The sequence below is a fragment of the Loxodonta africana genome, chromosome 15 (genome assembly GCF_030014295.1).
Source record: "Loxodonta africana isolate mLoxAfr1 chromosome 15, mLoxAfr1.hap2, whole genome shotgun sequence".
Classification (NCBI taxonomy): domain Eukaryota; kingdom Metazoa; phylum Chordata; class Mammalia; order Proboscidea; family Elephantidae; genus Loxodonta; species Loxodonta africana.
Window position 1 is genome coordinate 44,646,950 of NC_087356.1, and position 25,843 is coordinate 44,672,792.

The following is a 25,843-nucleotide window of genomic DNA, read 5'->3' on the forward strand; positions in this document are numbered from 1 at the left end:
TAAGGTCCTTCAATTATAAGAAAAATTAAAAAATGGAGTGTCTCCTTTTTTTTTTTTTTGTATTGTATAAGACAGAATTTTACCTTCTTCTTAAAAGAAGTTTTTAGCAAATCTCTTTTGGCTTTCTCTGTACCCCTCATATTCCCATTTCCCTGCTTCTTGTCTTTAGCTGCCACTATGTTGTTATTAAATTCATACCCACTGTAAATTCCAAGCTTCTCCTTTATAATAATACCCTCACCCAAACCAAGGATGCCATGGCCCTCCCTTATTTTATCACATTCATTTTGCAAAACCTAAACCCTGGAAAAAACTCCACCCTCTACACACCTGCATCCATGTTCACAATGTGGCTAGAGAAAAACACATTATTATTCTGATTCTCTCATCGTAAATTTATGCACACTACCTCAGGACAGCCGTTAATCCTGCCTCACAGTGGTACTTCATTTACCTGGTTGGTTCAGTCTCCAGCCTTTCTCTTTTCTTTTCTCTTCAAGTTGTAGCACCTACTTCTCATCCTACCTTTCAGCAAATGACCTCATTTCCTGTTTCTTGGAAGAGCTTCCACTAGCTCCTCTCATGCTTCTTCTGATCCACAGTCATCTACATCCCCATGTGCTGCCTGCCTGTCCGTCTGCCTCCCTCCCACCCTTCCTTCCTTCCTCCCTCCCTCCCACCCTTCCTTCCTTCCTCCCTCCCTCCCACCCTTCTTTCCTTCCTTCCTTCCTTCCTTCCTTCCTTCCTTCCTTCCTTCCTTCCTTCCTTCCTTCCTTCCTTCCTTCCTTCCTTCCTTCCTTCCTTCCTTCCTTCCTTCCTTCCTTCCTTCCTTCCTTCCTTCCTTCCTTCCTTCCTTCCTTCCTTCCTTCCTTCCTTCCTATTACTGTAGATGGGCAGACAGCCCTCCTTCCTGAGGCCAGGCACTCTGCTCCTAAACCCCTGTCCCTTCCAAGGGTATCTCTTGGCATTCCTCACCTCTCTTTTCTGAACTATACATGTTCCCCTCACTTTAGCATCATTCCTATCAGCATGAAACAGTATTTTTTCAAAAAATTTTTTGATTTCACATCTCCCTCCAGTTATGTCCTCTTTCACTCTTCTCCTTTACCTTAAAGCTCATTGAAACACTTGTATGTAGTCACCAAACCCAGACTGTCTCTTTTCATACTTCTTTGGGCTCCCTCCCCTGAAGTTGTTAACCCCACCTTCTCATAGAAACTGCTCTACTCAAAGCCACCGAAGACTTCCACACTGACCAATCCAGTGGCCACTTTTGAGTCCTCTTACCAAATACCTCAGTGACGTTTAACACATTGATGACGCCTTCCTCCTTTATACAGCCTCCTCACTGAGCTCCCAGGCATCACACTTTTTGTTTTCCGTCCACATTGCTCCTCCTCAGACTCCTTTGCTGCTTCCTCTTTGTCTCCCTTGCCTGAAAGCTCAGACCCTGGGCATCTTTTGCCCTTCATCTATGCAACACTCATTTCATTACTTATCAGATTTAATTCTTCAGTCCATATCTCTCTGCTGAACTCCAAATTCAAGTCCAATTTTCTACTTGACAGTCACATGTGGAGGTCTAGTACACAATTCAAACCTAAAATTCCTGATTTTCCAAGCCAAATCCGCTCCTCCCAAGGTCTTTCCTATCTGAATAATTGCCAACTCTGCCCTTCTACTTACTCAGAGCAAAACCTTGAAGTCACCTCGAGACTTCTCATGCTCTTTGACAAAATCTTCAGGATACTGTAACTGACAGGGTTAAACTGTTCTCCCTGCTCCCATCATACCCGGGTCTGTGAGCTCCTGATGAAGCATTCTGTATAACAGCCCAACGTCCTTCTTACTGTTCCTCTTCTCAAGGCCACTTCACCACCCACTGCCTCAAACCCTCCATTCAGACATGGACAATTAGCCACAAAGTTGTCCTTCCTGCTGCCACATTGCTCCCCAAATGCACTCTGATATATGGTGTCTAGTTCCTGAAATTGCCAGCATATTCTCAGAAATTTCATGAGCTCTGCATAACCTTACAACTGTCCCAGAATCCCCAAGTTTAGGGAGCTTGATTTGAGGTTTGGTCTCTGAACTCCTTGCTTGGCTGGCTTGCAGTAAAGTCTAGTTTATCTTTCTCAAAGGCCTGGTGTCTCTCAACTGAATTGAAGAGTCACAGGGAGCAGGACTCACCCTCATGAGATTACAATCTCGTATATTTATTTTCAAAATATGCCACTCCTCATCCCCTCCACTGCTACTACCATCACCAAACAATTGTCCTCTCTACCTAGATGATGGTAACGGCCAGCTAACTGATACTTCTCCTGCCCTTGTCCTCCAAAGAGTTCCTGATAAGCTACAAATCAAATCATGTCCTCTTTTGAGAACTATTCCAGTCATTACCACATCCTTTAAAATGAAAAGAAAATCCTTAAAGTAGTGTACAAATCCTACAAAATGTGCCCCTTCATTATTTTTTTGTCCTTATTACCCACACTACCCTTCACAATGCTGCTTCACCAACACTGGTTTCCTTGCCTCTTTCCCAACATGCTGGTTGCATTTCTACCTCAGAAGTGTGTAATTTCGTCTAACTACAACACTTTTGCCTGGAGATATTCCTATGACTCATTTTCTCACCAACATTGAGACTTTGATCAGTTCATTCCTTCTTAGTGCAGCCTTCCGTCACCATCTATTGTAGAGCAATTGCACAAACACCCCAATTCTTTATCCCTCTCTGTATCCATACTACTGGTGACATGAAATTGTAGCTGCTCCTATTAGGGGATAAATGTTATTTGCCCTCTCCTTCAATATGAATTGGCAGTGTGAATTGTGTTGATAGATAACATGCAGCAAAAGAGACACTGTGCCAATATTGAACCAAGACTTCAACCGTACTTATGTGCTTTTACTTACTCTCTTGGAATTCTGCCAATTGCTATCACAACAAACTAGTTTCAGTCTGGCAAGTGTTTAAAGAAATGTGGCCAAGTCAGCTCAATAGCCGCATCTGATGGCCAGGCAACTACAGACATGTGAAAGTTACCTGAGTCTTTCTAGATGAGCTAGCACCCAGGTGACACACCAGAGAACTGTAAATGCATCAACTTTCCAGAAAAGATGACTCAAGACTGGTCCATATCAACAGAACTCTTTATTGGTCCAACTCACCAATAAACATGAAAGCAATAAAAATGCTTATTGCTTTTAGCCACTGGGTTTTGTGGATGATTTATGTGGAGGGCAAGAGCTAACTGATACATCACCCTTATTCAAATTGCTACTCCTCTGTTGTGGATTGAATTGTGTCCCACAAAAATGTATGTCAAATTGGCTAGGCCATAATTTCCAGTTCTGTCTAGTTGACCAAGGTTTTTTGATCTGAAGGGATTCTTCTATGTGTTATCAATCCTACATCTATGATGTTAATGAGGCAGAATTAGAGGCATTTACACTACTGATTCAGGGCTCAAACTACAGGATTAGGTTTACCTTGACTTGATCTCTTTTGAAATATAAAAGAGAGACTCAAGCAGAGAGTAGAGACTTCTACCACCAAGAGTGAAGAACCAGAAGGGGAGCTCATTCTTTGGACTGGGTGACCCTGCACTTAGAAGCTCCTAGACCAGGGGAAGGTTGATGACAAAGACCTTTCTCCAGAGCCGACAGACAGAGAAAGCCTCCTACTAGAGCTGGCATTCTTAATTGGGTCTTCTCTCCTCCTAGACTGTGAGAGAATAAACTTCACTTCATTAAACCCATCCCCTGGTGATATTTCAGTTATAACAGCACAAGATAACAAAGACAACATCTTACACCAGCAAGCTCTCATTCCTTCCCCCTCTTTATTTTTCTTCATGCCAGTTACAAAATTACTTAATAAATTTATTCCTATCCATGTGTTACTTTTCCCTCTTCCCCAACTAGGATGAAAGCAATGTATCTGAGTATGACACATAGTAAGCTCTCAATTTATATACCTTGAGTGAATAAATGACATGGAAACTTTAACATTCAGTCTTTGAAAATATTTCTCATCTTTAGAGAGAAGGTGCTTTTATATACATAGGAATGTTCACAGTATACTGATCAAGTTTTTTTGAGATCACTCTGATGCCAAATTTTATCAATACCTGTATTTCAGAAGGAGATACAGAAGTAACACTAGAACACCTGGAGTTTTTGTATTATTACAGTGAGATGAGAATGTTAATTAAATGTTGTCAGAAGGATTCAGCTATAGCTGAACAAAGAACCTTGGGTGGCAGCGATGGTTCAGTGGTGGAATTCTTGACTCCATGCAGGAGACCTGGGTTTGATGCCCAGCCAATGCTCCTCAAACACAGGCCCTACTCCTCTGTCAGTGGAAGCTTGCATATTGCTATGGCATTGAACAGATTTTAGGGAAACTTCCAGACTAAGACCAACTAGGAAGAGAGGCCTGGAGATCAACATAGAAAAATTAGCCAGTGACAAGCCTATGAATCACCATGACCCGATCCCATTCTGCATGAATTCACCATTGTTGTAGGAGCCACAGCAGCTAACAACAAAAAAGGACCATGACTTCCTTCAGTCAACAAATTAGATTGGGTTGCCCAGGGGGTGAACTTAAAGTTGTCAGTTAATGAAAAAAGATGTGGGAATAATATCAGATATTTATAGAGTGGTAGAGGTTGATGAATTAGACACTAGCTTTTGAAAGAATGAATACCACTGAAAGAAATGGAGAGAAGAGGAAGGTCAATATAAAAGGAGGTAGAACAAAAAAACAACATCAGTGGCATTGACCAGGAAGGTTTGACCAAAAAGGGGACCTGTTGAAGGAAAAAGAAAGAGAGCAATACTACCTTTTTCGGGGGGAGGTTCAGAATAAAAAAATATATATATACAAAGGTTTAAAGATTTAATCTTGGGAAAGTCAAGAGTTAAGGGGTAATTACAGAGAAAGGAAAAAGCCAGGAAAAGAAGGAATTAAATTGAGAATATCCCACAGTCAAGATGGCACAGGGAAGAGACAACTCATCCCTCAGGGTGTAAAACTCACTGAGTGCTTCTCCATATGAGCCTTGTGATCTAGCCATGTGAAACATGCAGGTTTCTGTACTACGAAAATCCCTGGCATGACAAAGACTATAAGAAATATTTACAGCATATTTCTACAGTAATGTCCCAGAAAAAAGGAATTTAGAAAAGTCCGTGGCTTTTACTTTCCTCAAGAGCCCAAGAAACTAGTCAGGAGATGAGGCATGTGGGGCAGTTAGAGGAAGTGTGCATGTTCAGGACTGTGTGGGAAAGAAGCAGCAGGTGCATTGAAGAGTCACAGGCCTGCAGCCCTGGTGAGGAGGCCTGTGTTCCAGGCTGAAGCACTGTGAGAGGGTAGCCATAATGTTGCTAACAGCAATAGTCTGCCACATCCTCAGCCTGGAGGCTGCTGATGTTGAGAGTGAAGTCTGTCCCAGACCTAATGCCACTAAACCTGTCAGGTATCTCAGAAGTCCAGGTAGATGCAAAGGAGATAAGAAGCTTAGGAGATTATCCTGGTTTCTGCTTGTAAGAGGTTAAGGCATTGCTAACACTCTGGCTGGACTTGCTCTGATGGTGACCGTTTCTCCTGGAGACACAGTCAGGGAGACAGGAGGCTGGGTTATCATGATGTTTCCACTGACACCTGCAATCAGAGAGGACAATTACCATACATACATGTATACATGCACTTTTTCATAGGCACATTAAAATAAACCTTTTTAAATGTGCATTTTAGTGGAATACACTTCACACATAATTGAGTCAATTTTGGAAATAGCCGTCCTTTCCCACTACATCTTAATATCATTCTTCAACTCTACAAAGATACTTCTCTCAAGGAATTGAGGCACTTTTCATTTCTCACCAGAGACCAGAGGAACAGGGACATGAGGACAGGAGTGTGTAACAACATCTTGCTGCCTCCACCTGCCTGATAAAAATCAGCTCACATTGCAAAGCCCCCATTTACATAATCTGAGCAGCCAGACTGGGCCTGGAGGGTCTATACAAAGCCATCATTGAACGTGGAAGCGAACTACATGGGCAGAAAAAATAAGCAGGATTTCATTAGAAAGTTGCATCTGAAAGTCAATACTCAAGGGAGTTTAACTCCAAGTGTGTATGGTCTATGTATGACTGGATGTCTCCAACCTTGAAATTAGCTTAACACAGCACAACTGATAGAACCCACAAATGGAAACTGCTGTGTAAGAGGGCACGCCCATTCTCAATACACGGAACGCTTCACAAATATTTTTTTAAAGACTGATACCACCAAGAAGTCAGACTTTCTTGATATCCAAGAACATAAGATAACTAGGATATGAATATGAACGTGATGAATGTGAAATAACAGAGAACAAAAGGAGTCCTCCTTACACTTTAGATTTGGGAGTTAAGTGAGTTTTTATAAAGAAATAAATGATAACCTTTATGTTCCATGCAAGGCAAGGAACACTATAAGCAGGGGTACTAGAGATCTGAAAAAAAATTTTTCTAGAAATTAGATATAGAATACACTTCTGTGAGTTTGTCATCCTGTGGGGACTTGCGTGTTGCTTTGATGCTGAAAGCTATGCTGCCCATGTAATAATACCAGCAGGATCACCACAGTGGACAGGTTTCAGCTGAGCTTCCAGACTAAGGCAGAGTGAAAAAAGGACCTGGTGGTCTACTTCTGAAAGAATTAGCCAGTGAAATCTTATTAATAGCAACAGGACAATATCTGTTAAATAGTGCCAGGAGATGAGTCCTTTAGGTTGAAATACACTAAAAGGAGGGCTGGAGAAGAGCTACTTCCTTACAGTACAGTTGATCTTAGTGAAATACAAGGAGTCAAGTTTTCAGGACATTCATGTGCTGATGTGGCATGACTCAAAATGGGAAGAAACAGCTCAATACATCCGTTAAAATCTAAAAGTGGAATGTACAAAGTATGGGTCTAGGAAAATGAACATTGTCAAAAGTGAAAGAGAATGCATAAACATCAATGTTTTAGTCATTAGTCTACTGAAATGCACTGGCACTGGTAATTTTGAATCAGAAAATCATATCGTCTGCTATGCGGGGAACGATAACTTGAAGAGGAATGGCATTGCATTCATTGTCAAAAAAAAAAAATACAAAGTACAATGCTGTCAGTGATAGACTAGCATCCAGACATCTAAAGGAAGACCAGTTAATACGACTATTACTCAAATTTACCAACAAACTACTAAGGTCAAAGATGAAGAAATACAAGATTTTTACCAACTTCTGCAGTCTGAAATTGATCGTATATGCAATCAGAATGCACTGATAATTACTGGTGATGGGAATGGAAAAGTTAGGGAAAAAAAAAGAAGGATCAGTATTTGGAAAATATGGCCTTGGTGATAGAAATGATGCCAGAGATTGCATGATTGAATGTTGCAAGATCAAAGACTTCTTCACTGCAAATACCTTTTTCCACCAATATAAATGGTGACTATACACATGGACCCCACAAGATGGAATACACAGAAATCAAATCAAAAGCTCAATACCATAAGTCAGAACAAGGTCAGGGGCTGAGTGCAAATCAGACCATCAATTACTCCTATGCAAGTTCAAGTCGAAACTGAAGAAAATTAGAAGAAGTACTTGAGAGCCAAAGTACAACCTTGAGTATATCCCACCTGAATTTAGAGACCATCTCAGGAACAGAGTTGGCACGTTGAACCCTAATGACCAAAAACCAGCCGAGTTGTTGAATGACATCAAGGACACCATACATGAAGGAAAGAAGAGGTCACGAAGAAGACAACAGGGAAAGGAAAGACCTAAATGGATGTCAGAAGAGACTCTGAGAATTGCTCTTGAATGTCAAGTAGCTAAAGCAAAAGGAAAAAATGATGCAGAAAAAGAGCTAAACAGAGGTTTTTGAAGGGCAACTCGAGAAGACAAAGTAAAGTATTATGATGACATGTACAAAGACCTGGAGATAGAAAATCAAAAGGGAAGCACATACTCAGCATTTCTCAGGCTGAAAGAACTGAAGAAAAAATTCAAGTCTCAAGTTGCAATATTGAGGGATTGTATGAGGACAATACTAGACAACACATGAAGCATCAAAAGAAGATGGAAGGAATACACAGAGTAACTATACCAAAAAGAACAGGTCAATGTTCAAACATTTCAGGAGGTAACATATGATCAGGAACTGAAGGAAGACATTCAAGCTGCACTGAAAGCATTAGGAAAAACAAGGCTCTCGGAATTGACACCATAGGAATTGAGGTGTTTCAACAAACAGATGCAGTGCTGGAAGTTCTCAGTCATCTATGCCAAGAAACTTGGAAGACAGGTATGTGGCCAACCGGCCAGAATATTTCCATATTTATGCCTACTCCCATGAAAGGTAATCCAACCAGGTGTAGAAAATATTGAACAATATTCATTCAAAAGTGGCTACAGGACAAAAGTGACAAGGAACTGCCAGAAATGCAAGCCAGAGTCAGAAAACAATGTGAAACAAGGGATATCATTGCTAATGTCTGATGGATCTTGGCTGAAAGCAAATAAAACCAGAAAGTTGTTTACCTGTGTTTTATCGACTATGCAAAGGCATTCAACTGTGTGGTTTGTAACAAATTATGGATAACAATTGGGAAGAATGGGAATTACAGAACACCTAAATGTACTCATGAGAAGGGTGTACATAAATCGAGAGGCAGTCATTCAAACAGAATAAGGAGATAGTGCATGGTTTACAGAAAATGTGGTGGCTTAGTGGTTAAGTGCTACGGCTGAGAAGGAAAGGATTGGCAGTTCGAATCCACCAGGCGCTCCTTGGAAACTCCATGGGGCAGTTCTACTCTGCCGTACAGGGTCTCTATGAGTCAGAACTGACTGGATGGTACTGGTTTTTTTTAGCATGATTTACAGACACAAAATGCCTGTGTCATGGTTGTATCCTTTCACCATGCTTATGCAGCCTATATGCTGAGCAAATAATTTGAGAAGCTGGATTATATGAAGAAGAATGAGGAATCAGGATTGGAGGAAGACCCATTAGCAACCTGCATGATGAAGATGACACAAACTTGCTTGCTGAAAATGAAGGGGACTTGAGGCATTTACTGATGAAGATGAAGGACCACAGCCTTCAGTACGGATTACACTTCAACATAAAGAAAACAAAAACCCTCACTACTGGGCCAATAAGTAACATCATGATAAATGGAGAAAATACTGAAATTGTCATGGATTTCTTTTTCCTTGGATCCACAATCAATGCCCACAGAAACAGCATTCAAGAAATCAAAGGATGCATTGCACTGGGGAATTTGGCTGCAAAAAACCTCTTTAAAGTGTTAAAAAGCAAAGATGTCACTTTAAAGACTGAGATGCACCTGAACCAAGCCATGATGTTTTCAATCACTTCTTTTGCATGTGAAAGTTGGGCAAGGAATAAGGAAGACCAAAGAAGAATTGACGTCTTTGAATTCTTATGTTGGCGAAGACTATTGAACCTACCGTGGACATCCAGGAGAAGGAACAAATTCGCCTTGGAAGAAGTACAGCCAGAGTGATCCTTAGGAGGGAGAATGGTGAAACTTCATCTCACATACGTTGGATAAGTTATCAGGAGGGATCAGTCCCTGCAGAAGGACATTATGCTTAGTAAAGTAGAGGGTCAACGAAAAAAAGAGAAAGACCCTCAATGAGATGGATTGACTCAGTGCTTGCAATGATGGGCTGAAATTACAAAAATTGTGAGGATGGCCCGGGCCTGGGCAGTGTTTCATCATGTTATTCACAGGGTCGCTAAGGGTCAGAAGCAACTGGACAGCACCTAACAATAACAACAACAGAAATGAGCAAGATACTAATGAAATTTCTTTTTTTGCAACTCCAAAAATTAGAAATGTAAAATGGTTCGTATAAAAATTAATATTCAAGGGGGAAAAATTTTGGTGAAAATCTAACTGTCAAATATTCAAATACGTTCTTATCAGTCATGGATTTTGATTGCAAACAGGAGAAACCAACCAAGTCTAAACTAAGCAGAAAACGAAATGATTACTGGGTGACATGCAGATTTGACTGAAACTCTACAGACCGTGGTGTAGAAAATGTGCATGAAACCAGCTGGCAAAAGCACAGTCCACGATAAAAGTAGAGAAAGAGGTTGTATATGATCCCACCACCAGCACCGATGGATTGGCTCCACCACCACTGGACACCAGCGATGGAATATTGGATATTGGAAGCCTCTGCTACCATTCTGTTTGCAAACATTGTTGACTCTGTGAATTGAGCATTAGTACCATTTCCTCAGGAACAGGTTCAATAAGTGCTCTTCAAGAATACATTTCCATTTAGAAAGTGTAATCAACCAAAATCAAACGCATTACCATTGACTTGATTCCAATTCATAGCAACCACTTGTGTTACAGAGCAGCCCTGAGCTCCGTAGACTTTTCTGTGCTGTAATCTTTATGGAAGCAGACCACTAAGCCTTTCTTCTGGGGCTCCACTGGGTGGGTTCCAACTGTCAACCTTTCAGTTAGTAGCTGAGCACAAACTATTTGCACCATTCAGGGACCTACAGCATGTGTAAGAGGAAAACTAAAATATAACTATTTTCATCAGAGAACCCTCAAAAAGAGCATATGCCATATTCAAATAGTACTGCCCTATTCAAAAAGTAAGAAACATGCAGTTTACAAGTTTATTAACCACAATCCTCTGATCTAAGAAGTTCACCATTACACTCCAAGGTTCTTTGCATAAATGTCCCCTTGCCACACCCCAACCTGAGCTCATGCCTGCTGACCTGAACCTCAAAAAAAGCTATGAAGGATAGAAAATGTTGAACCAGTGTGTGCTTTCTGGTGTGTATTCTCAACAGCAATAAGAACAACAACAAAGAAACGAAACCCTTTTCCATCGAGTCAGTTCTAACTCATAGTGACATATAGGACAGAGTAGAACTGCCCCGTGGAGTTTCCAAGGTGCAGCCAGTAGATTCGAACTGCTGACCTTTTGGTTAGCAAACATAGCTCTTAGCCACTGTGCAACCAGGGCTCCTACAACCAAATAAAAAATTGAAAAAAAAAAAAATAAATAAAGCCATGAAAGAGAATTTCTTGGGGGATGGAATCTGAGCAACATCATACAAAGAGAAGCTGCAGGATGGGCACCACCCAGATGCTAGGCTCCTGCTCTACTATATTCCAGGTGAGGCAAAACCTAGACAGGGATTTTTCTCTCCAGAGTGATCCTCCTGTTCAGATAGGTCTACAATTTGAAAAAAGATATGAAATAAGTGTTACAAGCCACACAGTCCTGTGCACTTGTCTCAGTTAGAGACCATTTTGGTTTGATTTTCCTTCTATTCCTGATTGCACAGTATTTCCGTATCATCCTCGTGTGCCTGTTTTTTTAGGTTCCAGCAGGCAGATCCTGCTCACTAGGTGCCAGAACTTCCAGTGTCTCCCAGGAGAGAAAGTCTCCATTAGCGCAAGGCTAGTCAGAGTCTCCTCTACACTGACTGGAAACACTACTTAGGCTGGCATCTGCATAAACCTGAGGAGGGACCTTCAGGCCTCATTTACCTCACTTCCTCTATGCATGTTGTTGTGATGCTGAACAGGTTTCAGCAGCACTTTCAGACTAATAGAGACTAGAGAGAAAGGCCTGGTGATCTGCTTCTGAAAAATCAGCCAATGAAAACCCTTTGGATGACAATAGTCAGATTTTCTTTTTCCTTGGGCTGTCATGACTCAGGGCCTGATAAGATGGCAACTAACAACAAGAAAGAACCATGATTTCCTTCAGTCACTAAATTAATCTTGGGTGCCCAAGGGATTAATTTAAAGAGGAATTGACAACTAATGAAAATAGAACATGGGAAAGCTGTCACATGTTTCTAGGGTGATAGGGTTAATGAGTTAGACACTAGCCTTTGAAAGAATGAGTGCCACTGAAAGACATGGAGAGAGGAGAAAAGGGCGGTAAAATGGGAGCTTAGAGCAGGAAAACACCTTCATTGACATTGTCCATGATGGCTTCCCTGAAAACAGGATCCATGGAAGGAAAAAAGTAAGAGAGGAAAATTACCTTCTGTGAGGGAGATTTTAAATATGAAGGATCCAGGTAAAATATCGGGTTAGGTGCAGAGTTGTGAGAGTTGATTGCAGAAAAAGTAAAAAGTCCAGGAAAATAAGGATTAAAATGAGAACTTTCTAGAGTCAAGAAGGCACAAGGAAGACAGAACTGATCCTTCAGGGTGGAAGACTCACTGGACCCATTCCTGAATCAGTCATGTGACCTATCCATGTGAAACAAGGAGGTTTCTGTGATATGAAAACACCTGAAAAAGCCTACAAGGGATTTTTACAGCATTCTTCTTGTGTATTTTACCACAAAAGAGGATCCAGAAGAAGCCACATCCCTTAAATTTCCCCTGGAACCTACAAGTACTATAAGGAATTCGTCAGGAGATGTGGCCTTTGGGGCAGACAGAGGAAGCGTGCATGTTCAGGGCTGAGCAGAAAGGAAGCAGCTGGTGCAGTGAAGACTCACGGGCCTGCAGCCCTCAGGAGGAGGTTTGTGTTCGAGGCTGAAGCACTGTGGGAGGTTGACAATTATAACCTTGCATACAGTAATAAACTGCAGCGTCTTCAGGCTGGAAGTTGCTGATGGTGAATGTGAAGTCTGTCCCTGACCCACTGCCACTGAACCGATCAGGGACCCCAGAATTCCGGTTAGATGCGCTATAGATGAGTCGCTTAGGAGCCTGTCCTGGTTTCTGATGGTACCAGGCTAAGTAGTTGCTCACACTCTGGCTGGCCTTGCAGTTGATGGTGACCGTTTCTCCTTGAGACTTAGCTAGAAAGGCTGGAGACTGGGTCAGCACAATGTTCCATTGGCACCTGTAATCACAGTGGACAATTACTATTCAGACATATATACGCACACTTTTTCGTACACACATTAAAAGATACTATTTATACCCCAACATTTAGTGATATTACATATCAGCACGCAATTGGTTTCATTTTGCAAATAGCAATCGTTTCCCACTATGTCTTAAAACCATGTTTCAGCTCTACAGAGAAACTATTTTAGAGGGATTGAAGCACTTTTAATTTCTCACCAGAGGCCCAGGGCAACAGGGACATGAGGACTAGAGTCTGTGGCACCATCTTGCTGCCCCTGCCTGTCTGATGCAGATAAGGTCACATTGCGAAGGCCCCATTTATAATATCTGAGCAGCCAGTCTGGGTGTGGAGGGGCCTATACAAAGCATTCAGTGAAGTGAATGCAAATTTCATGGGCAGTGATTTGTAAAACCAACCAATAGACATTAAGAGCCAAAAATATTATCACAGGAAGTGTAATTCTATGACTAGAAAAGACTCAGCAGTGACTTAGAAGCTCTAATATCAACTGACACAAACAAAAAATCCCCTTGCAACTCAGTGTATTCCAACTTACGGAGACCCCATGTGGTAGAGCATAGAACTGATCCATAGGGTTTTCTTGCCTGTGTTCTTTACAGAAGCAGACCGTCAGACTTTCCTTCTATGGTAGCACTAGTTGGGTTCCAACTGCTAACCTTCAGGTTGGCAGCCCATCACAAACTGCTTGAAGCACCGTGATCTAAAGAATGGCTTCTGTTCTAACTCACAAACAGCTTTAAATGGGTTAAGATTCCATAAATGATGGACTAGTTTCCTCAAGTCAACAGTTTTGAGGAATAATAAAAATTGCTGGAAAAAAATAACAAGAGAAATGGAAGAATATGGAAAATTTCTGCCTCAATTTTTCTTAAAAAATTATACTTAAAAAATGAGCTCTGAAGATACTTTTATCCTGAAGGATGCTTAAAAGACACTGCAAACACTTGAGATAGGTTTCCAGGACTATGCCTGGAATGCCAGGACTATGCCAGAGAAATGGAAGACAGGTCCAGAATTTACCCTTGTGGAAAGTCCTCAGGGACCCTATTAAGTAGGGTCCAGGAGAGCTCGAATCTCAAAGTAAGTGTGAACGAAAGAGAAAGTAGAATCTATCATGCCCACCATGGCTAGGAACTGATAATAAGGCTTTAGATTCATTGTAGAAACAGACAGAAAAAAAAAAAATATATATATATATATGGGGTTTAATTTTGAAGTTGTGATTAAACATGAACACTTGAAGGAGTTTCATTCCAGGTATGCATGGCCTTGGTGTGCCTGGAACTCTTCAATCTTGAAGTTGTTTTAAGGTAGTCCAGCTGGTAGGGCCAACAAATGGAAGCCCCTCTGGAAGAGGGCACGCCCATCATAAATCTTCAGGAAACCTCACAAATAATTTTTCAAGGGCCAATATCACCAAAAAGTCAGAGACTTTTGACATCCAAGGACAAAACATAACTAGTATAGCCTTGCTTGCTAAAGGCACAGAGGATTTGAAGCACTTAACTGATGAAGATCAAAAACTACAGCCTTCAGAATGGATTACAACTCACACAAAGAAAACAAAAATCTTCACAACTGCACCAGTAAGGAACATTATATTAAATGGAGAAAATATTGAATTGTCAAGGATTTCATTTTAATTGAATCCGCAATCAATGCTCGTGGAAACAGCAGTCAAGAAATCAAACAACGTATTGATTTGGACAAATTAGCTGCAAAAGACCTGTTTAAAGTGTTGAAAGGCAGACATGTCACTAGGAGCTATGGCAGTTAACCAAAAGGTCGGCAGTTTGAATCTACCAGGCATTCTGTGGAAACCCTATGGGGCAGTTCTGCTCTGTTCTATAGGGTTGGTATGAGTCGAAATGAACTGGACAGCAATTTTTTTTTTTTTTTTTGTCACTAGGAGGACTAATGTCAGCCTGACCAAGCCAGGGTATTTTCAATCGCCTCATACGCATGCAAAAGCTGGCCAGTGAATGTAGTTGTTGTTGTTAGGTGCCATTAAGCTGCTTCCAACTCATAGCGACCCTATGTAGCATGGAAGGAAAACAGCGCCTGGTCCTGCTCCATCTTTATAATCATTGTTATGCTTGAGCCCATTGTTGAAGCTGCTGTGTCAATCCATCTTGTTGAGGGCCTTCCTCTTTTCCACAGACCCTGTAGTTTACCAACCATGATGTCCTTGTCCAGGGACTGATCCCTCCTGACGACATGCCCAAATTGTGTAAGACACAGTCTAACCATCCTTTCCTCTAAGGAGCATCGTAGTTGTACTTCTTCCAAGACAGGTTTGTTCATTCTTTTGGCAGTCCATGAACAATTCAATATTCTTCAGCAATGCCACAAACCAAAGGCATCAATTCCTCTTTGATCTTGTTTTTTCATGTCCACCTTTCACACGCATGTGATTCTATTGAAAATACCACGGCTTGGATCAGGCGCACCTTCGTCTTCAAGGAGACATCTTTGTTTTCAACACTTTAAAGAGGTCCTTTGCATCAGAATTGCACAATGCAATGCATCTTTTGATTTCTTGACAGCTGCTTTCATGGGTGTTGATTGTGGATCCAAGTAAAATGAAATCCTTGACAACTTCAGTCTTCTCTCTGTTTATCATGGTGTGGCTTATTGGTGTAGTTGTGAGGATTTTTGTTTTCTTCGTGCTGAGGTGTAATCCATACTGAAGGCTGTGGTCTTTGATCTTCATCAGTCAGTGCTTGCAGACCTCTTCACTTTCAGCAAGCAAGGTTGTGTCATCTGGATAACACAGGTTGTTCATGAGTCTTCCTCCAACCCTGAGGCCATGGTTTTCTTCATATGGTCCAGCTTCTCAGATTGTTTGCTCAGCATACAGATTGAATAGGTATGGTGAAAGAATACAAACCTGACGCACAACTTTCCTGACTTTAAACCCCTCAGTATCCCCTTGTTCTGTCCTAACAACTGCCTCTTGATCTATGTACAGGTTCCTGATGACCACAGTTAAGTGTTATGGAATTCTCATTTTTCCCAGTGTTATCCATAATTTGTCATTATCCAGACAGTCAAATTCTTTTGCGCAGTCAATAAAACACAGGTAAACATCTTTCTGGTATTCTCTGCTTTCAGCCAGGACCCACCTGACCTCAGCAATGACATCCCTGGTTCCACATCCTCTTCTGAATCCAGCCTGAGTTTCTGGCAGTTGCCTGTTGATATACTACTGCTATAGCTGCTTTTGAATGATCTTCAGCAACATTTTGCTTGTGTGTGATATTAATGACATTTTTTGATAATTTCCTCATTCTGTTGGATCAACTTTCTTGGGAATAGGCATAAATGTGGCTCTCTTCCAGGTGGTAGGTCAGGTAGCTGTCTTGCAAATTTCTTGGCATAGAGGAGTGAGCACTTCCAGTACTGCATCCATTTGTTGAAACATCTCAATTGATATTCTCTCATATTCCTGAAGCCTTGCTTTTCACCAATGCCTTCAGTGCAGCTTGGACTTCTTCCTTTAGCACCACTGGTTCCTGATCATATACTACCTATTGAAATGTTTGAACACCAATGAATAAGAAAGACCAAAGAAGAATTGATGCTTTTAAATTATGGTGTTGAGTATACCGTGAACAGACAGAAGAATGAACCAATCTGTTTTGGAGCCAGAATGGCCCTGGCCAATGATTCCAGGTCTCCTGGGCCCTAGCTCGATAGGGTCCCTGAGGACTTTCCTCAAGCATAAATTCTGGGCCTGTTTTCCATTTCTCTGGCATAGTCCTGGAATTCCAGGCACAGTCCTTGAATCCTATCTCAAGGGTTTCCAGTGACTTTAAATTATCCTTCAGGATGGCAATACTTCATCTCTCTTACTTTGGACATTTTATCAGGAAGGACCAATTCTTGGAGAAGGACGTCATTCTTGGTAAAGCAGAGGGTCAGCAAAAATAGGAAGATCCTAAATGAGATGGTTTGACACAATGGCTAGAAAAACGGGCTTGAAGATAGCACAGATTCTGGGAACGGCGTAGGACCAGTGAGTGTTTTGTTCTGTTGTACTTATGGCACCTAACAACAACAACAGCATATGAATACAAATGTGATGCAACAGAAGTAACAAATAAAAAAAAAAAGGAGTTCTATTCACACTTCAGATTTAGGCATTATAAGAGTTTTTTTTAAAAAAATAAATGAGGAACTACAGGAAACTAAAACAGGGACACTTCAGATCTGAAGCCAATTGAATTGCGAGAAATTAGAAATGGAAATACCAAAGTTTTAAAAGTTTAAAGTCAGTGGAAGAAAGACTTCCACTTGTAGGCTAGATGCAATAACAAGGACAAAGTTTACCCTCACACATGAAACAACCAAAAAAAGAATTAATTAATAAAACTTACATATAACGGTTAACATTCTCAGCTCCTAGCCTATCAAAAGTGATCTCAAAAACAGAAAAAAACAAGCAAACAAAATGCCTGGCAATCTACTTCTGAACTATCAGCCTTTGAAAACACTGTGGTCACACTACTACTCGGACACAGGTGGGGTCACCATAAGTCAGAATCTACTCAACTGCAAATAATTTTTAATGTTATAAAAGAAGACTGTCAGGCCCTTCTACCAAAGCCTCATGGGTGGATTCGAACTGCTAACTTTCTCTGTAAGAGTTCCAGCTTGAAGCAATTGCTCCACATCTCTAGATAAATCTTAGTTTGGGGCAGAGAATCCAAGGTAAAAGGTGTCCCTGACTGCCGTACTTAAAACGGAAGTTAAAAGAGAGCGCCCTACAAGATTTTTTACCACAACCCTGTGCTCTAAGATGTCACCATCATACTTCCTGGGTCTTGGCGTAAAGATCTCCTTGCCAGCACCCCACCTGGGCTCAGCCCTGCTGACCTGAGCCTCATAGTGGAGCCTTTTCTGGAGGGTGGAACCTGAGCAACATCACACGAGAGAAAAGCTGCAGGATGGTGACACCATCCAGACCTTCAGGCTCCTCCTCTGCTGTGTTCCGGGGAGAGGATTTGTGGAATCCTAGAGACCGAGTTTTCTCTCCAGAGTAATTCCTCCATTCCCATCTAGGATTTTAAAAAGAGATATGAAATAAGTGCTACAGCAACACAGGCCCTTCCACCTATCGCAGATATAGATTCTTTTGGTTTGGTTGTTTCTTCTATCCCTGATTGCCCAGCATCTCTGCATCATACCCCTGTGCCAGTCATTACAGGTTTCTGCCAGCAGATGGCGAAGACACAGGCACCAGAACTCCTGGTTGTCTCTCAGGGAGAGAGTCTCCATCAGCTGAAGGGCCAGAGTCTTCTCTACAATGACCTAAGACACCACTTAACTGGGAAGACTCCTCGGGTCCTCATTTACCACACTTCCACCAACGTTGATAGTGTGTCCACCCGCTTCACTGGCCGTGGATCTGAGGCCAACTTTACTCTTGCTATCAGCACCATCGGATCAAAGATAGTACAACAAACTGCTGTGTTCCAAAATCAAGATATCCTCTCATAATAATGTGACCCCAGATATAAACCTATTACCAGGGCACAGGTGGGGTGAGGGTCCCACTTACTAGACACTGTCACAGAGATTGCTGTGGCTTATTTGTTTTGATCACGCAAAAAAGTTGGCATGAAGTAGTCAGAAAATTGGCAGCTGAGCCTTCTCTGGCTCCAAAAGAGAGCAGGCCTCCTGCCCTTCCTGCTCTCTTCCTTCAAATCTGCTCTCAGCCCTCGGTGGCCATTTACACTCCCATCTGACCCTCTCTATCCTGTGTCAACTCTGACTCCCAAATGCCTTTAGTGGTGCTCCAGAACAGCACCTCCTCTCTAGGCCGAACGCTAGAGCCACTATCCCCTGAACATTCCTGTCTCTGTTTCCCCACTCAAGTTTATGTCAGAGAAAACATCTCCGGAATGAAAAATATCAGATCCCTGCTTGCCTTTTGTATAAAAGCAATGCAAGTTATATTATCCCAAATACATTAAAAAAAAAAAAAAATTCCTAGTATAAAACTGAGGAACAGAAAATAAGGTCCTTCAATCATAAGAAAAATTAAAAAATAGAGAGCCTTCTTTTATTTTGTATTTTCTAAGACAGAATTTTACCTTGTTCTTAAAAAGAAGGTTTGAACAAATCGATTTTGGCTTTCTCTGCACTCTCATATTCCCATTTCCCTACTTCTTGTGTATAGCTGCCATTGAGTTCATAGTCAATCCATAAAACCACTGTAAATTCCAATCTTCTCCTTTATAATAATGCCCTCACCCAAACGAAGAATGCCATGGCCCCTCCCTTATTCCATCACATTCATCTTGCAAAACCTAAACCCTGGAAAAAACTCCACCCTCCACACTCCTGCATCCATATTCGTAATGTAGCTGGAGAAAAACACATAATTATTCTGTGTAATCTCACCATAAATTTATGCACACTACCTCAGGACAGCCCTTAATCCTGCCTCACAATCTTACCTCATTTACCTGGTTCATTCAGTCTCTACCCTTTGTCTTTTCTTTTCTCTTCAAGTTTTAACACCTACTTCTCATCCTACCTTTGAGCAAATGACCTCATTTCCTGTTTCTCAGATGAGCTTCCACTAGCTCCTCTCATGCATCTTCTGACCCACAGGCGTCTACACCCCATGTGCTGCTTTCCTTCCTTCCTTCCTATTACTGTAGATGAGCAGACAGCCCTCCTACCTTTGGCCAGGCCCTCTGCTCCTATACCCTGTCCCTCCAAGGGCATCTTGGCATTCCTCACCTCTCTTTTCTGAGTTATCCATGTTCCCCTCACTCTAGCATCATTTCTGTCAGCATGAAACGTCATTTATAAAAACTCTGCTGATTTCACATCCCCCTCCAGTTATGTCCTGTTTCACTCATTGAAAAGCTTCTATGTAGTCACCAAACTGAGGCTGTCTCTTTTCATACTCCCCAAATTACGGAATCTCCACAATTCTTTCTACCACCAAGGCCATATTTTGCATGTGCTGATCGTTCTTTATTGCCAACTTTCTCATTCCAATCACCATCCTGATTGCATATTGAATCAATTTCAGGCCACAGAACTTGGTAAAAGTCTTCTATTTCTTCATCTTTGGCCTTAGTGGTTGGTGGGTAAATTTGAATACTACTCGTATTAACTGGTCTTACTTGTGGGCCTGTAGATGTTACTCTATCACCGTCAGCCTTGTTCTTCAAGATAGATTTTGAAATGTTCTTCTTGATGATAAGTGCAATGCCATTCCCTTCAAGTTCTCCTTCCCTGCATAGTAGGCCATATGATTTTCAGACTCAAAACGACCAATACCTGTCCATTTCAGCTGACTAATATCTAGGATATTGATCTATTTCATGTCTGACAATTTCTCATTTTCTAAGACTTTTACTTCATACATTCCACATTTCAATTATTATTGGAAGTTTTCAGCTGTTTCTTCTCATTTTGAGTCATGCCACATCACCACACCAGTGTCCCGAAAGCTTGATTCCATGCATGTGATTAAGGTCAACTCTCAGGAGGCAGCTGTTCCCCAGTCATCTTTTGAGTGCCTTCCAGCCTGAGGGGCTCATCTTCTGGCACTGTAACAGACATTGTTCTGCTGCTATTAATAAGGCTTTCTCTGGCTGATTCTTTCAGAAGCAGACCACCAGGTCCTTCTTCCTAGTTTGTCTTAGTCTGGAAGCTCAGCTGAAATCTGTCCACTGTGGTGACCCTCCTGGTATTTGTATATCAGCAGCATAGCTACCAGCATCACAGCAATACGCAAGCCCCCACAGTATGACAAACTGACAGACGTGAATTCTGTATCTAATTTCTGGAAACTGTTTTTTCAGAAATGAAGTACCCTGCTTTTAGTTTTTGTGCCTTGCATGCAATATAAAGTTTATCATTTATTTGTCTAAACATAGCTCCCAAATCTAAAGAGTGAAGAGAATGCCTTTGTTCCCTGTTATTTCCGTTGCATCACCTTCATATTCATATCCCAGTTATCTCATGTTCTTGGGTGTTAAGGATCTCTGACTTCTTGGTGGTTATCAGCCTTTGAAAAATTATTTGTGAGGTGTCCTGAGGATTTATGATGGGTGTGCCCTCTTCCAGAGCAGCTTCCACTTTTTGGACCGATCTACTGGGCTTTCTTAAACTAATTTCCAGGTTGGACAGTTCCAGAATCACCTAGGGCATACACACCTGGAGTGCAATTCCTTGGAAGGTTGACTTTCAAACACAACTTCCCAAGGAAATCTTGCTTATTTTTTACTGTCCATTTCCACAATGGCCTTAGAGCCCTTCGATCATTTCCTAGGAGCTGTGGGAAGGAAAGGTTCACTTTCTTTGCTTCACACTGGCTTTGGGATTACAGCCCTTCCCCTTGGCACTAGTGCAACATAGTGTCCCTCAGGACTCCCCAGATGGGTAATTTCTGGGCCTTTCTTCCATTTCCCTGGATCTTACATACCCTAAAATTAAATCTTTAGTGTATACAGTGACCTTAAACTGTCCTTCAGGATAAAAAGTGGCTATAGAGCTCAGACATTTTCTGGCCATAAATTTTTATCAAAAAGTGAGCCAAAAGTTCTCCATTGTCATCTATTCTTTCTTCTATATATTTCTAGCATTTTGTATTATTTCACCACGATTGTAGATCTCAGGAAACCAGCCCATCATTTATGGACCTTAAACCCATTTCAATTTTTTTTTTTTTTTGCTTTTTTTAAATAGAAACTCTTCTTAAGAGAAGCTAATGCTTGTAGTTTTAGAGCTTCTTAGTTGATATTAGAGTTTCTAAGTTGACTACTTTGTCTTTTCTAGTCATTGGCTCTTGATTTACATTGGTTAGTTTCACAACCCACTGTCCATGTACTTTGCTTCCATGTTGAATGATGGCTTTGCTTTGTCTGGCTGCTCATATTTTATAAATAGGGGCTTTGCAATGTGAACTGATCTTTATCAGGCACGTGAAGGCAGCAAGATGGTGTCACAGGCTCCTTTCCTCACTTTCCTCTTGCTCTGGGTACCTGGTGAGAAATTAAAAGTTCTTCAATCCCTTTAGAGAAGTTTCTTTGTAGAGCTGAAAAATGATTTTAGAACGTCGTCGAAAATAATGGGGTAATTATGTACGACTTGTATTCCACTGAAATATACCTTTAAAATGGTGTGTTTTCATGTGCGTAGGAAAAAGTGTGTGTATGTATGCATGTATAGTAATTGTCCTCTGTGATCACAGGTGTCAGTGGGGACATCATGGTAACACAGTCTCCTGTCTCCTTGACTGTGCCTCTGGGAGGAAAGGTCACCATCAGTACAAGTCCAGTCAGACTGTGAGCAGCATTTTAGCCTGGTACCGGCAGGATGCAGCACAGGCTACTAAGCTGCTTATCTCCTTTGCATCCCAGTAGGCATCTGAGATCCCTGACGGGCATCCTGGCAGTGGGTCTGGGGCAGACTTCACTCTCACCATCAGCAGCCTCCAGGCTGAGGATGAGGTGGATTATTGCTGTTAGCATCATTATGGCTGCCCTCTCACAGTGCTTCAGCCTGGAACACTAGCCTCCTCCCAGGGCTGGAGACCTGTGAGTCTTCACTGCACCAGCTGCTTCCTTCCTCCACAGTCCTGAACACGCACACTTCCTCTATCTGCCCCAGAAGTCTCATCTCCTAGACATGGAGTTTTCTCTCCAGAGTGATCCTCCTATTCAGATAGGCCTAATTTTGAAATGAGATATGAAATAAACGGTACAAGCCAACCAGGCCTGTCCACTTGTCCCAGTTAGAGACCATTGGTTTGATCTTCCTTCTCTCCCTGATTACACAGCGTCTCTGGATTATCCTCGTGTGTCTGATATTTTAGGTTCCAGAGGGCAGATCCTGCTGAGTAGGTGCCAGAATCTCTGCTGCCTCCGAGGAGAGACAGTCTCCCTAGCTGCAGGGTCAGTCAGGGTCTCATCTACATTGACTGGAAACACTACTCGGGTTGTCAGCATAAACCGGAGCAGGGACCGACGGGCCTTGTTTACTACACTTCCTCCACACATGCTGTTGGGATGCTGAACAGGTTTCTGTAGCACTTGCAGGTAAAGGCAGACTAGAAATCAGCCAGTGAAAACCCTGTGGATCACAGCAATAATATTGTTCATTGAATTGTCTTGAGTCATGGAGTCACAAGGTGGCAACTAACAACAGGAAAGAACCATGATTTCCTTCAGTCACTAAATTAAACTTGCCCACCCAAGGGATTAATGTAAAGAGGAATTGACAACTAATGAAAAAAGAACATGGGAAAGCTGTCACATGTTTCCAGAGTAATAGGGTTAATGAGCTAGAGTCTGGCCTTTGAACGAATGAGTGTCACTGAAGGAAATGGAGAGAGGAGAAAAAGGCAGTAAAATGGAAGCTTAGACCAAGAAAACACCTTCATTGCCATTGACCAGGAAAGCTTTGTGGGAAAACAGGATCCATGGAAGGAAAAAATAAAAGAGCCTTATTTCGTCCTCTGAGGGAGATTTTAAGTATGAAGGGCCCAAGTTTAATACTCGGTTAGGTCCAGAGTTGTGAGTGGTGATTGCATAGAAAGTAATAAGTCCAGGAAATCTAAGAATTAAAAAGAGAACATTTCAGAGGCAAGGAAGCACAGGGAAGAGAGAACTAACTGATCCATCAGGAGGAAAAACTCACCAGACGCTTCCCCAAATCAGCCATGTGATCTATCCTTGTGAAACAAGCAGGTTCTTGTGATATGAAAACTCCTGACAAAACTTACAAGAGATTTTTAGAGTTTTCTTTTTTTCTACAATTTACTACAAAAGGGGGTCCAGAAGAAGCCACATCCCTTAATTTTCCCTTGGAACCTACAAACACTCCAAGGAATTCCTCAGCAAATGTGTTCCTTGGGGTAGACAGAGGAAGAGTACATGTTCAGGGCTGAGCAGAAAGGAAGCAGCTGGTTCAGTGAAGAGTCACTAGGCTGTAGCCCTCAGGAGGAGGTTTTTGTTCGAGGCTGAAGCACTGTGGGTGTAGCACTATAATACAGCTGACAATAATAAACTGCGGCGTCTTCAGCCTGGAAGTTGCTGATGGTGAAAGTGAAGTCTGTCCCTGACCCACTGCCACTGAACCGGTCAGGGACCCCAGATGCCCGACTTGATGCCTTGTAGATGAGCAGCTTAGGAGCCTGTCCTGGCTTCTGCTGGTACCAGGCTAAGTAGCTGCTCACACTCTGGCTGGCCTTGCAGTTGATGGTGACCGTTTCTCCTTGAGACTTAGCCAGAGAGGCTGGAGACTGGGTCACCACAATGTCCCCACTGGCACCTGCAATCAGAGTAGACAATTACCATGTATACATTTATACACACACTTTTTCACACATATATTAAAATATACCATTTATACCAGAACATCTAGTGATATTAAATATCAACAAATACTTGGTTCCATTTTACAAATAACTGTCATTTTCCACTACATGTTAAAATCATTTTTCAACTCTAGAAAGATGCTACTCTGGAGAGATTGAAACAGTTTTTATTTCTCACCAGAGGCCCAGAGCAAGAGGGACATGAGGACCAGAGTGTGTGGCACCATCTTGCTGCCCCTGCCTGCCTGATGCAGATCAGCTCCAATAGCAAAGGCCCTGTTTATAGTATCTGAGCAGCCAGCCTGGTGTTGGAGGGGCCTATGCAAAGCAGTCAGTGAATGGAAAGCAAATTACATGGGTGATAGGTTGTGAAACTAGCCAAAGTACTTCAAGAGCCAAATATAGCACATAACGTATAATTTTATGAGTAGAAAAGACAAAGCAGGATAGTAGACGCTCTAATACCTCTCAAAACAAAACAAAAACTTGCAGTCCAGCGGATTCCAGCTCACAACAACCACAGGTGTTACACAGTAGAGCTGCTCCATAGGGTCTTCTTGCCTGTATTCTTTATCGAAACAGACTGACAGACTTTTCTTCCACGGTACCACTGGGTGTGTTCATACTGGCAACATGTAGGTTAGCAGCCCATCACAACTGCTTGAAAAACCTATAATCTAATGAATAATAATAATAAAAAAAATAGCTTCAATTTTAACTTAAAAACAATTTTAAATGGATTCAGGTTCCCTAAATGTTGGACTAGGTTCCTCAAATCAACAGTTCAGTGAAACAATAAAAAATGCTAGGAAAAAAAAAAAAACAAGGAAAGGGAAGAATATGGGAAATTTTTGCCTCAATGTTTCATAAAAATTTATAGCTAGAAAATGTCTGAGCTCTGAAGATACTCATACCCTGGAGGATACCTAAAAGATACCGCAAGCACTTGAGATTGGATTCCAGGGCTATGGAAGGGCCATAGAAATGGAAGACAGGCCCAGAATTTACTCGCATTGAAAGTCCTCAGCGAGCCTCTATTGAGCTAGAGTCCAGGAGGGTTCAGATCACAAAGGAAGTGTGAACCAAAGAGAAAGTGGAACCTACCATGCCCACAGTGGGTAGGACCTGATAAGAGGGCTCTAGAATCATTTGTGGAAACGGAGAGGAAAAAACAAGCAGGATTTCCTTGTAAAGTTATGATTGAATGGCAACTCTTCAAAGAGTTCATTCCAGGTGTGGATGGCCTCGGTGGGCCTGGAACTCTTCAGCCTTGAAGGTGAGACTTCATCTCTCTTACTTTGGCTATGTTATCAGGAGGGACCAGTCCCTGCAGGAGATCATGTGTCATAAGGTAGAGGGTCAGCAAAAAAGAGAAAAAGCCTCATAGAAATGGGTTGACACAGTGGCTGCAACATTGGGCTGAAACATAGCAAAGGCTGTGAGGACGGCTCAGGACCAGGGGGTGTTTCGGTTTGTTGTACACAGAGGGTCACTATCAGTCGGACCCAATGTGATGATGCAGAACAACAAC

General features: G+C 41.9%; 1 long non-coding RNA gene and 2 gene segments (V, D, J or C); all 3 read right to left on the reverse strand.

Annotated features, from left to right (window-relative positions):
- Window positions 1-3,141: 3,141 nt before the first annotated feature.
- LOC135227796 (uncharacterized) lies at window positions 3,142-12,535 on the reverse strand. Its single transcript, XR_010317974.1, has 2 exons — window positions 12,121-12,535; window positions 3,142-5,677 (listed from the first exon to the last, which is right to left on the reverse strand). It is a non-coding gene; the product is annotated as an uncharacterized LOC135227796 (long non-coding RNA).
- A 63-nt stretch (window positions 12,536-12,598) lies between these two features.
- On the reverse strand, window positions 12,599-18,409 carry LOC135227688 (immunoglobulin kappa variable 3-11-like). The segment is given in 2 exon segments: window positions 12,599-12,935; window positions 18,324-18,409. Coding segments are annotated over 2 exon segments (423 nt in total).
- A 5,522-nt stretch (window positions 18,410-23,931) lies between these two features.
- Window positions 23,932-25,326, reverse strand: LOC104847243 (Ig kappa chain V region 3381-like). The segment is given in 2 exon segments: window positions 23,932-24,266; window positions 25,227-25,326. Coding segments are annotated over 2 exon segments (435 nt in total).
- Window positions 25,327-25,843: the final 517 nt, after the last annotated feature.